At 38.8% G+C, this 13,095-nt stretch overlaps 1 protein-coding gene across 1 annotated transcript; it reads left to right on the plus strand.

Annotated features, from left to right (window-relative positions):
- The first annotated feature begins 1,540 nt into the window (after positions 1-1,540).
- LOC106513002 (cellular retinoic acid-binding protein 1) lies at positions 1,541-12,992 on the plus strand. Its single transcript, XM_014001619.1, has 4 exons — positions 1,541-1,715; positions 2,579-2,757; positions 2,893-3,006; positions 12,671-12,992. Exons 1-4 carry the CDS (start codon positions 1,646-1,648, stop codon positions 12,719-12,721), a joined length of 414 nt encoding a protein of 137 aa, XP_013857073.1. The 5' UTR covers positions 1,541-1,645; the 3' UTR covers positions 12,722-12,992.
- The last annotated feature ends 103 nt before the right edge of the window (positions 12,993-13,095 follow it).

Here is a 13,095-nt window from a genome sequence, read left to right on the forward strand (position 1 = left end):
GTACTTTTGAGGTTAAACAAATGGTCATAATTAATTTAAATAAATTACAAGTTAAAAAGGGCATGCAAATTTCTGTTATTTTTATCGAAAAAATATCGAACCGTGAGACTGAAGTATTGAACCGAACCGAATCGTGAATTTTCTATATCGTTGTACCCCTAATATAAACATAAATAAAATCTGTTTTTTTAGTTGATTGCATTGAACAAAAAAGAAAACTTATGTATGTTTTAATATATTTATAAAAACCAGACATCCTTTTGTTTTTAAAGTCCACAGAAAAGCTTGAGCAGGGGGTGTCTGATCCTGGTCTTGGTCCTCAGGCCTGTTATCCTGCATGATTTACTTGTTTCTCTGCTCCAACACACTGATATGAATCAGTGATTACCAGGCTTCTGCAGAACATGAAGAGGTAATTTAACTATTAAATCAGCTGTGTTGGAGCAGAGAAACAACATGCAGGATAGTGGTCTGGAGAACCAGGACTAGACTCCTGAACCAGTGTGTCTTTAAAAAAAAAGTTTAAATCTGTTTTTTTTATGAAGTGGGTAGCAGCACATTTCTAAGCCCCCCGCCCTCCATGAAGGTTTGTCTTCACATCTTCAAACTTTCCTCTTTTGGAAGTAAGCCCACCCAGTCACAAGCAGACAAATCTACCGCTGAATGAAGCAAACGGGGAGGAGGGCGGCAGGGTGTCTTTGAGTGTCTGACACTTCCTGGTGGGATGACAGAGTGGCTCCTTCTCTGCTCCATGCATTAATTATCAAGCCGTGTCTGGAAGGCACTTTGTCAAAGAGATTGATGAGGGTCCGTCAACAGAGGGAACACATCTCGGCTTGGCCGGGGTGAGAGGAAGGGCCCCTCGTTTTCACGGCCTCTAAAGGTGCTGGCTGTGAGACAGAGTGGCACTGGAGTGATCCAAAATGAGAACAGCCTTGTGAGGCCGGCTTCGATGTAAAGCCGCAAACAGGTTCAGAAAGGAGGGTCGTTATTCATGTTGATGTCTTTAMGTCCCGCTCGGCCTTTGGCTGCTGTCGTTCCTACGTGCACAAAGCTGGGAAGTAAACCTGAGGTTCGGATCAGATCAGGCACACACGAGTCCTGGTTAATTTTCCAAAATAAAACCTAAAAGGGAACAGAGATTTTAGGATATGCTAATATTTTATTAACTAACTCAGAAGTGTGACGTTAAAAAACCTGTTTTAACTAAAGACTATCAACTATAAATCCTATTTAATATTGTAGATGAATAACTTAAAGATTTCTTTAACAAAAATCTGTTTATGTTCATTAAACTGGCCCCAAATCTCAACATTCACAACTTTCAGCCATAGTTAATTTTAAATTTATGAATTCAAATGTCTGGATTCACAACATCACAGCCATGAAAAGTCCCTTTGTGTTTTCTAGCTTTAATTCATGAATCAGATGAGTTAAATGTAGTGTGTGTGTTTGTGTGTGTTGAGGAAGCAGGGGTGGAGGGGGTTTGGTCTTGTGTTGGCTCATTACACACAGGGAGGAGAGAGGGATGGACGGACAGATGGGGAGAAATAGCCTGAAGAGAAGCAGCAGAGGAGACAGAGGACAGGAGGCGCCGGGCGACACACAACAAAAACCCTGAGACCTGACGAGGAGCGAGGACATCATGGCCAATTTCACAGGAAACTGGAAAATGAAAAGCAGTGAGAATTTCGACGAGCTGCTCAAAGCTCTGGGTAAGAACATTTCCTCTCTTCTTTCATGTTGGAGTTTTCAATCAATCAGAAATGATCACTGGTCGGCTTTGTTGAGTGTTTTACAGAAATTAGATCCTGATTCATGTTGTTTCTTTCAAAACATGCAGTTAACTAATTTAGTTTTTCACAATAAAAGCTATAAAAAGCTGGTAAGTTTTAAAAGGGAATTATAAACAAGATGAAGGCAACATTAAACATGTTCAGCACGCATCAAACCAAAATTAGCATAAAAAATAGATAATACATGAGTAAAACCTTATTAAAAGCAGAAAACTGATTAGTTTTAACTGCAAAGAAGACATTTCTTCATACTTGGGGGTCAAAATGAGATTTTAGGACAGATTTACTTTCAATAAAACTCATAAAAACTACACTGCATGAGCACATTCCTCAGGTTTGTCACACTTCATTTATTTGTAATATTAAAGCAGGAATGCGGGAGATAAAAGCCACCCTGAAACAGAAATATTAGGAAAATAAATCACTTACTCAACCGAGGCACAACCGAGGTAACAAAAAGAGGAAAAAGTTTTCCCACATCGGATCATTTCTGAACCTCCATGATGGAGGGTTTAGAGTTCCCCCTCTTGATCACGATCTGCAGAGGAGGTAAACAAAAACAAACTGCATCAACATTCCTCCCTCTCATCATAATCATCCCACCTTCAGGTTTGCAACATCTGCAGATAATAAACTCACTCACAGCTCCCCTTTTTTTAATCCTTTATAACAAACACGTTTCACACTGATTTATTCACCTGCCAGCCTAAAAGGGCCGCGTTAACGCTGAGGCAGACGAGTGACTGAGTGAACAAACCGAGCTCCGYGTCTCTGGGTTTCAGGCGTGAACGCCATGCTGAGGAAGGTGGCGGTGGCGGCTGCGTCCAAACCTCACGTGGAAATCAAGCAGAACGGCGACCACTTCTACATCAAGACGTCCACCACGGTCCGCACCACGGAGATCAACTTCCTCGTGGGCCAGGAGTTCAACGAGGAGACGGTGGATGGCAGAAAGTGTAAGGTAAGTTCATGAAACCAGAGACGTGCCCAGATATGAGCTTTTATTTTGACGTGGCAACGCCAGAAAACAGCTCTCAGGTTGTTTTACTGATTTCATGGAGCTCGTTAAGGATTGATTTATTTTGTTTTCCTGCAGAGTTTGGCCACGTGGGAGACAGAAAACAAAATGTTCTGCAAACAGTCTCTGGTGAGCGGGAACGGCCCAAAAACCTTTTGGAGCCGAGAACTCAGAGGGGATGAACTCATACTGGTGAGCAGGGCCTTTTTTTTTCTTTAAAGTTTGAAAACAATGTGGACAGACTGGAAAAGGATGCTGTGTRAAACTGATTCCACTCTAAACATGTCAGATCTGCTCTTCTGTTTAAAAGTCCCTTTTTTGTTTGCTTTTGTTACATTACAGCTCCCAGACACTCATGTTTCTTTATAATTGATGGATCGGCTACATAATGATAACATTTCTCTGCAGATGGTTGGATGCATCACAAAGTGTCAGATTTGGAAACCACCTCCTTTATTCACTTGGGTCGTCTAAACGATGAGATTTGTCATTTTGTTGATGATTAATGTGGTCTACTCTGAAAGGAAAAACTCAACATTATGCAGAAATATAATAAAAGGCTGATTCCTCCTTTTTCATTTCTACCTAAAAATCAGTTTCTTAACCATAAAGGAAACAGAAACAAAAAGCCCAGTTTTGTTTTAAAACTCTTCTAAACTTTCAGAAAGTCAAACAAGCCTGAGAAAACTTACATAAACTTCAAAAATGATTATTAGCAGCATATTTAGGCTCAACTGTTAACAAAATATCTATAACACTCATAAACACATACAAAGTAATGGGACGCTGACAAGCTTGGTTAGGGTGATGATAGACTTTTATTTTGTAGGTCTAAAACTAAAAAATTTGTGTAAGCCTGAGTGATTTTTATTGTTTTAGTGTGTAGTAATGAAACATAGTTTAAATCAGCAGTTTATTGGAGTTTTATGAGAACTATAAACTGTTAGATTGGATCAGCAACTTTAATTTTCTGCTGCTTTGTTTAAAAAAAGAAAAAACTGGTCTTATGACCACAAGCTTTAAATAATGGTTTATGGAGTTATCTGAAACATCGCTGCCTTCAAATAAATAAATACAAATCTTATTGTAACCCTAACAAATAAAAGCATGACGACAATAATCCTGTCTCATCACTACAGCTTGAAATCTTTTTTTCATTTAATTTGATTTCAGGARACTGTCTGAGGACCACCACTTGTTTTATGAACTGAAGTGGGGTCGCAGCCCCAACTTAATGAATCACAAATCTTCGATACAACCGAATGATTTAAAATATCTTTGATATTTAGTTTTTTAGCACTTTAAAGGAGGCATTTGAAGATGTTGATTTGGATTTTGAATAAAGGAGAAATAAAAGTTTTGCAGATGTTTTTAAAGACCAAATRATTGATCAAACCATCTGGATCTTAGGGTTCAGTCACAATAACGTTTTCATCCATTTATGCTGACTTCTGTTATGACTAAATTCCTCATATAGGGTTTATGTTTGATTTAATTATCAGCATTACAGTATGTATACGTCCAAAAGAGGCTTCAGTAGATATTTAATGTAAACATCTTCAGTGTTAAACATTAAAAGGCAAGTGACAATGTTTTTTTCTGCTGTTAGGAAAAGAACTGAAAACTGTACAGACTTTAATAATCCTTTGAGCTAAAATAAGTCGTGTGATCTGGATTATCACCATTTCTTCTGATGGTGTTTAAACGTTTATCTGTTCAAAGGTTCTCAAGCCGTGCATCATTGTGTCGTGCTTTCATCTGTGTTGACTGCGACACTTTCTCTGGGTTTCTACAGAGAAACCCTGTTTTGATCCTGAAAGGCTGAACGCGTCGCTGCCATATGTTTGTTGTTGCATTCCTCACAGCACTTTATGGTCTTGGATCCATCAGAAACACTTCTGCTTCCAGTTCCTGACTAAAAAAAAAGATTCTTACAAGAAACCTGTAAACATCTGGTCTGGGTTTACTGACCAGATGGGGAGGAAAAAAGAGAGAGGTTTTGTCCAGTTTGRCTTTGATGAAGATCTCTTTATGGACTGTGACTCACCTCTGCAGAGAGGCAATCAGGAGTTTGGGGAGGAAAGTGGGGGTGGTCGTAATTTGGACTGAAAACAAGTTTTTAAACGCGAATAAATGCTTTTGGTTTTACCAAATGTGTTTTTGTTTAAGATCAGGGTGTGCACTTCTGTTCTTGTTGGACTGATAAACTGTAATTTGATAGGCATGTGGGAATGCATCACCAAAATAAGAAAGAAAGAGAGACTTCTCGAAGAAAAGATCACACAGTTTTGAGGTGAGAGAGGTCAAGACGGCTGTAATAAACCTCAAACTCTCAGAATGTTTAGATTTGGCTGATTTGAGTTTATGAAGGCGTTAAAAAGATGATTAACTGACCTGAAGACAGGGTGTCTGCAGAGACTTTGTCATGTTCTTAATCAAAATAAGTCTGGAACAAGTCATAGTACTCCCTAAATGCTATGAATAATTTACCAAATGAAGTTTGTTTTATTAAATCAATGCATATGACATACAGCTCTTGACTGTAAGCAGTATGCAGTACTTTATAGTAGTCGGTATCTTACCTGCAGTAGACAGCAGAACCAGAGAGAACTTCTCCTGGAGGAGTGCAGCTAAGGGCTACACAGAGCGTGATAATATTAATGCACTTTATTATGATCCCTGCATGCGAAGTGAGGGTCATATTGTTTATTTATTTTTTCACCAATCAGCACAAAGTTTGGTGGGAGTGTACCAGTAGATGTGTCCGACCTACACTGTGCCGACCAACAGTTTTATGATAGACCTCATATTTGAGGAGGGGGCTCCACCTGAAATGGGGGTGCCTGGACATACAAAAATGCTTATAATTTAAACTATTTGACGTAGGAGCTTCAGAATTATTTTTGTTGTTGTTTAGCTCTGATGAAGGGCTATGCATCAGGCCCACTAATGACCCCACACAAAACAATAAATCTGTTCTGTTGACTTCTGAGTTATAGTGCATTGCGGTTGTCATAAATGCTACCGCTATCTAGTTTGTAAGCACATTTAAAATGCCTGGGACATGCATTTTGTGCAAATACAATACGTGGAAGAAAACTTTTTTATTTAAGAAATCTGGCATAATACACTTTATTTTACCCATTTTATCACCCAACTGGCCGATTTTTTAACACTTAAAGTGAGCCAAAGTGAAACAGGAAGTACCATCAAAACATAACTCGCAGGTCTTTGTTTATTGAGACAGTATTATTTTAAATCTGACTCTTTGTCTTTCTGATAAGGACTCAAAATAATAACAATAAAAAAACATCAGATTCTTCTCTGCTGTCTGTGTAGTAAGACAGTGTAGCCATGTTCTGCTTGCATGCAGATTCCCCTCTTTTTTGTCATCACTTCCTGTACACGCAAATATCTCAAGGACTGTTCGGTTCAGCAGCGTGAAAATTTTGTTCCCATTCAATATTAATTTCATCTTTTCAAAAATGCATTAGTATTTATCATGAAAATGAAATGTCRTGGGCACTTTGAGACACCCAAGGACACTTTACAAATTTAAAAACAACATGACACTAAATTAAAGTTTAATTATGAAATATGATWAAGGAAATTGGAACAAGTAGGCTAACCTGAAGAGGGGAGCTTTGAGTCAGGATTTGATAGTAGGAAGTTTAAAAAGGTGCTGAAGCAGACAGAGGGGATGATGAGGTGAATAAAGAAAGAATAGAGAGCAGCAGGGGTGTTGACAGATAAGGAGCGAGGTTATGGATGGCTTTGAGTGTGTCCAGCAGGATTTTTAATTTTTTATTTTTCGGGGTGGCTGTGGTAGAGTGGTTAGGGGAGTCGACCTGGAACCGGAAGGTCGCAGGTTCGATTCCTGTCCAGTCGACTCAGTCATTGTGTCCTTGGGCAAGACACCTTACTCACCTTGCCTACTGATGCTGGTCAGAGGGTCCAGTGGCACCTGTGTATGGCAGCCTCGCCTCTGTCAGTGTGCCCCAGGGCAGCTGTGGCTACAATGTAGTTTGCCATCATCAGTGTGTGAATGTGTGTGAATGTCTGCCGTGTAAAGCGCTTTGAGTCTCCCGGATGGATAGAAAGGCGCTATATAAATACAGCCCATTTACCATTTAATTGAGTTCTGGATATGACCGGAAGCCGCAGGGTGATTTGGTAAAATGAGGTGGTTTCGGTAATGATGTGGGCAGCTGTAATTTGAGGCATTTTCAAGCATTTTTTAAAAACAGTTTAAAACTGCATGAGCTCTCCACCCCACATTCATAACAGGAACATCTTGAAAGGTGCTGAGTCATTTTGATTCAGACGGTTGTTGGAAAAGAAAAGCCTATCAGTGTTTGTTTTAGGCAGACTCAGTCTGAGTAACTTCCTGATGATTAAATCGATGACGTAAAAACAACATATTTAGCTGAATGAGGTTTGAGTTGTTTTAGRTGGCAGAACTTTTAAGTAATGTCTCATCTCAGATGTAACAGCCCAGTGAAATATCTAAAGCYCAGTTCATAAAACATGCTGAGAAAAAAACAAAAGACCTTCATGTAAGTCTCAATAAATCCAATTTAGATCTCTGAACTTTCAGAACATAAACCTTAACTTAAACTACCAGAACTAGCCTCATGAGTCCTGTTGGCACAGATTTAATAAAGATTGAAGAGACAATAAGTAACAATCATTATAAGTACAGGGAAGTGTTGCACTGGAAATAACATGAAGATGCTATATAAAAGCCACAAACTCCAATGTATGACCCTAATTTTTTACATTAAGTCAATTTAGTCAACAAATAATGGTCAGTACCAGATTGCCCTAAGATACAGAAGGTCCTAATAAAGCTGTCTCCAGTGAAAATGTTGSAGGATAAACTCAAGACTATTTGACTTATATAGTGAGGAATCTCACGCACTTTCTCCCCATGTCAATAGGATAAATAATGTTTTAAAGAGAAAATATAGTCCCACATTAACTGCTTCACTGTGTGGGTGGGGGTTGGATTTGTCTTCCTGTGGTCTCCGAATTGGCTTCATTGATCATGTTGATGAAAAGAAGCACTAATGGACTCTGGCGTTACCTCCACTCAACGTCTCCTGCGGCACCACACCACTTGCCAGATGGAGTCGTCGCAGCTCAATTATCCTCAGCTCCAGCCYGGCCCCCTCTGTGCTGCCTGAGATAATGACACGTCGCGAGTTATACTCTCTGCTACGAGTCGTCCTAGTCTTCTTTTATGAGGAAACGACAAGACGTCAGGCTAAACTGTTTCACTGTAACAATAACTTTTATGAATGAATGAATGAATGAATGATTTATTTGTTCGGGACAGTGTGCAATTAAAACATAATTTGATGCATTGCACCAGATTTAGCCTAAGGCTAATTTACATCTGTAGTCCCATCAAACAGTAAAAACAAAACATCCAACAGTAAAATAGAAATAAGAGAGGAAAAAAAACAGAAAATAAAAATATAAAATAAAATATTTTGCAATTAAAAAATACATAAAACACCCCACCCCACTCTCCAAACATAAAATCATGCCCACCTCCGCCCCACCCTCCAACCCACACAACCAGAAACAACAGTAAAATCGATTACCCAGTGCAATTCAATGAGTGCAACACTGGGTAGATTTAAGGTATTTTTTAAAAGATTATTTTTAAGACTAATAAAAGAACTACAGTTTTTTACATGATCAGGAGCAGCATTCCACTGAGCGGTGGCTTTAACAGAAAAAAGCTGCTTCTCCAAATGCTGATCGTTGAGCAGGAACTTCACAGTTCTGCCTGGATGTTCTAGTTAAGCGCAAAGAAACAGCTGAACGATAATAAACAAATTTTTGCAAACAGATTGGTGCTAAACCGTTTAAAATTTTATACACTGTTTCCATATTTGAAAAAACTCTAAAATTCTCAAAAGAAAACAAGTTATATTAGTTTGGTGGACTTTGGACCGTCTGAAACGTTAGCACGTAGAAGATCCTGAAGATCAAAGGGTCATTTGCACAGGTTGACTGAAATAACTTGCACTGGATTATCAAGTCTTTCTGGGAAGGAAACCCATSAAATACTGCTGTTAATCTGAAATGTATTTCAGCCCTGTTGTGGAAAAACTTGCTTTGTTGCAGGAAATATAAAAACAACCACTTCATGTGAAATCCAATGGGTTTATCTCAGTGGTTCCCAACCCTGGTCCCCAAGGACCCTTATCCTTTGTTTTACTTGTTTCCCTGCWACTCAGCAGGTCTTCAGAAGATTGTTAATCACTCATTCATTCAAACCAGGTGTGTCAAATCAGGGAAACATCTAAAAATCACTGCTTTAAATGTTGACCAACACCTCAAGAGCTACTCTGAGCTTGATGAGACATTTTCAAAAATATATTGACTCAGTTTTATGTTTTTTAGTATTGCCTCTGGAAGCCATTGATTCTTTGCCATTTATATGTAAATAAATCAGATAACATGTATTGAAACAGTGATTCTCAACTGCATGTTTAGACRTTTCCCTGATTTGACACACCTGGTTTGAATGAATGAGTGATTAACAATCTTCTGGCTGAATAGCAGGGAAACAAGTAAAACGTAAAGGATAGGGGTATTTGAGGACCATGGATGGGAACCACTGGTTTATCTTACTACCTCATGAAAAGACCAAGACCATCATCCAGTAAATCTAAAATCTAAAAACCAGTGTGATRTCACTTTATAGTGCAGAGGGAACACGTCTAGTGGTGCTTCATGTGCATCTTTGCATACAGTTTGTCTGGCATGTGCAGATTCAAGTCTTCTTTCTWATCAAAAGACTCATGAGTGTCAGAACTGGACATCTGCAGGCTTGAGGACATAATCACTTACCTTCAWCATGACTCAGCAGATGTTAGAGGAACAGATACGAGGAGTTTCAGATCATTACAGAGCTGAGAGAGGTTTCACTTCTCGCAGTCAGCACCTGTTAAAGACTATAACATCCATCCAAAGCCAGCAGCACGTCTGAAAAATCATGATCAGAAAGAGTTCAGCTGTGAGTTATCACTCGGCGCCAAAAGGGGATTGATAATGTTTTTGACTGTTAAAAAAAATATTGATGAACCAGTAATGAAACTCACAGAAAGTACTTTCTACTGTCAATCCCATTCAAGATGGCTGCCACTGCTAAATAACCTGAGTCAACATTAAATGGTTATAACTCAGATATTTTTGCAAATACTGATATGTACTTTGGTATTAACTAGGGATGTCCCGATCAGATACTAAGTATCGGTGGCAGATGTGGCCATTTTTTGAAAATCAGGTAGAATCAGATCAGTCATGTGATCGGGCCGACCCAGTTTTTGTGACAGTTTTCAGCATCATCATGCTTTACAACTGCCGTTAAGAAGTCAAGATGCATACAAGTATGCAACCATGTCCACAGTGTGGGAACACTTTTCAATGGAAAACAATGATGCTGAAACTGCATCTTGCAAAATCTGCAAACTGGATGTTTCTCATGGTGGGAACAGCAGGGCTCGTTTTAATACTACCAACCTTGTCACTTGGAAAGAAACAAAGAAATAAAGCTATCGGATYGGTATTGGAAAGACTAATCATTAAAAAAATCGGATTGTATCGGGAGCCAAAAAATCTGGATCAGGACATCCCTAGTATTAACTGTCTGTTACACTTGGATAGATTTTAGTGGAACTCCCAGAAAGTAATCCCTTCCTGCACAATATTAATGTTAGATTCAACTCAGTTCATGATGGCTGCCACTGYTAACTGATGTTAGCTAACACAAAAAAGGGCAACAACTCAGTCAGTACTGAGCTAAATCTTGTGTGGTAGCAGATGTTCATCATCATGATATCTTGTGAGATAACTGCATGACAGAAGGTCATTTGTGAGGTTTGACCCAAACCTCTTTAACTCYGTCCCCTTCTCAGCATAAAATGAGTTGTTTTAAAGCTCCAACATGAAAGGTGCAGGTGATGTGCACTCCTATAAGAAATACCAGACCTTTAGTTCAAAAGAGGACAAAGAGTAAGCAATTGTTTTTGAAGGGTGTGGCAACCAAGTGTTGAAGGAAAGTGTGTGGGCGTGTGAACATGAGCCGGAAGAAAAGTGACTTAAAAGGAAGAGAAGGYGTGGAACCACGGGAACAATTTATTCTTCTTTGAATAAAGTACCTCAGAGTGTTTACTCTCATACTTAAGTACAGTAAATGTCAGATATTTTGACTTTAACCTTAAGGAAAGTAATTTTAGAAGATACTTGTACTTTCACTAATGTTTCCTACCATAAAATTACTTTGGTAAAGTTACTCAAATAGCTTACATTTACTGTACTTCAGTATTTAAAGTAAAAGTATTGAGTGAAACTGAGCTTTTGGAATTTCCAAAATGGCATTATTGGGAGGTGACCATCTAAAAAAACATTTTTCTAAAAAGGCATCGACAATAAAATTATATTAAAATGTGAATGTTAAATAATTTGGGCAGCATTAGGCTTTCTGTTTCAGCTGCATATACACGCTGCCTGGCCAAAAAAAAGTTGCCACCTGGATTTAACTAAGCAAATCGGTACGAGCCTCCTATTGGATAATTACTGCAAGGGCGATTATCTTTCACCTRGCAACAAGTTATTTAACCCCAACTGGTGCAATGAGTTTCTTCTCATTTCTTAAACAACCATGTGGAAAGACATCCTGTGGTCRTGGAAAAGATGTCAGTCCGTTTGAGAAGGGTCAAAGCATTGGGTAAAAAGGCTTCAATTTGCTAGAGAGCAACCAAGTTGTCATGTAGTCTGAGTCCAGATTGACCCCGTTCCAGAGTGATTGGCTCATCAGGGTAAGAAGAGGCAGGTGAAGTGATGTACCCATCATGTCTAGTGCCTACTGTACAAGCCTGTGGGGGCAGGRCKATTTGCCTCTGTCAGTGCWTCCCAGGGCAGCTGTGGCTACAATGTAGCTTACCATCATCAGTATATGGATGTGTGTGCGAATGGGTGAATGAAGTGTAAAGCGTCTTGGGGTCCATGGGGTTGYTGCAGTTGGTCAGGTCCAGGTTCAGCAACAGCATGTGCTCAAAGAATGAGGTCAGCTGACCTGAATATACTGAATGAYCAGGTTATTACGTCAATGGATTGTTTCTTCCCTGATGGCACGACCATATTCCAAGATGACAATACCAGGATTCAYGGGGCTGGAATTGTGAAGAGTGGTTCAGGGAGCATGAGACATCATTTTCATACATGGATTGGCTCCRCAGAGTCCATTGAGAATCATGTGCTGGAGAAGGTCAGACTCTACCATCATCAATGCAAGATCTTGGTGAAACATTAATACAACACTGGATGGAAATAAATCTTGTGACATTGCAGAAGCTGATCCAAACAATGTCACAGAGAATGTGTGCCGTAATCAAAGCTAAAGGAGGCCTAATGAAATATTAGAGTGAGACTTTTTGTCTCTTGTTCAAGTGTGATGGATCAAGTACAAACTAATAGTGTCAGAATGGTGTATTTATATTTCTCACAATTAAATTCACTCTCTCCAAAAGGCACCATATATCAAGATAGTTTTTTATGATGAGCAGGATTTAAGTAAAAATGAAATACTGGTACTAATGAAATATTTGGAAACATAATTGAGTGAAAATGTAAAGAACAGAAGTAAAAGGTCAGCTGAAAAACAATTACTCCAGTACAGGTAAGTAAAGTAAGTATTTGTACTTGGTTTTTTTGACACCTCTGTTATTTGGAAAAAAAAAACTAGACTCTGCAACATCCAACACACACCAGATCTCGTAAAAATATTCGTTTAAGTAACGTGCAGCTGCTGATAAATGTGTGATTTTCTCCCTTACAGATCTTTGGAGCGGATGATGTGATCTGCACACGGATCTACGTTCGAGCATAACAAGACGTCCGTCCCCATTTTACTAAACACAAACATCCTGCAGAAAACAAAATGGAAGTTTTACACATGGATTGTTCCAACTTTCTCTGACTCACAATTTGATTTAGAAAATATTAATTTTTTATTTTGGATATAATTTTGTAGTTCGGCACATAAACAAAATGATTTTCTCCCTTCTTTTTGGCACCAAAACAACCCACATTATGAATATTGCTGGTTTCACCTGATGGAGAACCTACTGGTCACAATGTGAATAAAGATATTCAGTGTGTATGCTGCAGAATCCAGTTCTTTTTTCTATTTATTATTTTTTTATGAAATTGGTCAGGACATAAAACAAGAAAATGGGTGAAAAAGAAAGCGGTCAGATGAGA

This window comes from Austrofundulus limnaeus, unplaced genomic scaffold (genome assembly GCF_001266775.1).
Source record: "Austrofundulus limnaeus strain Quisiro unplaced genomic scaffold, Austrofundulus_limnaeus-1.0 Scaffold9, whole genome shotgun sequence".
NCBI lineage: Eukaryota > Metazoa > Chordata > Actinopteri > Cyprinodontiformes > Rivulidae > Austrofundulus > Austrofundulus limnaeus.

What these genes read in the sequence shown, in the direction of transcription:
- LOC106513002 (XM_014001619.1), top strand. Translation starts at nt 1,646, where the DNA reads ATGGCCAATTTCACAGGAAACTGGAAAATGAAAAGCAGTGAGAATTTC. An exon ending in TGGATGGCAGAAAGTGTAAG is followed by an intron (nt 2,758 to 2,892) that starts GTAAGTTCATGA and finishes GTTTTCCTGCAG; the next exon opens with AGTTTGGCCACGTGGGAGAC. An exon ending in GAGGGGATGAACTCATACTG is followed by an intron (nt 3,007 to 12,670) that starts GTGAGCAGGGCC and finishes TCTCCCTTACAG; the next exon opens with ATCTTTGGAGCGGATGATGT.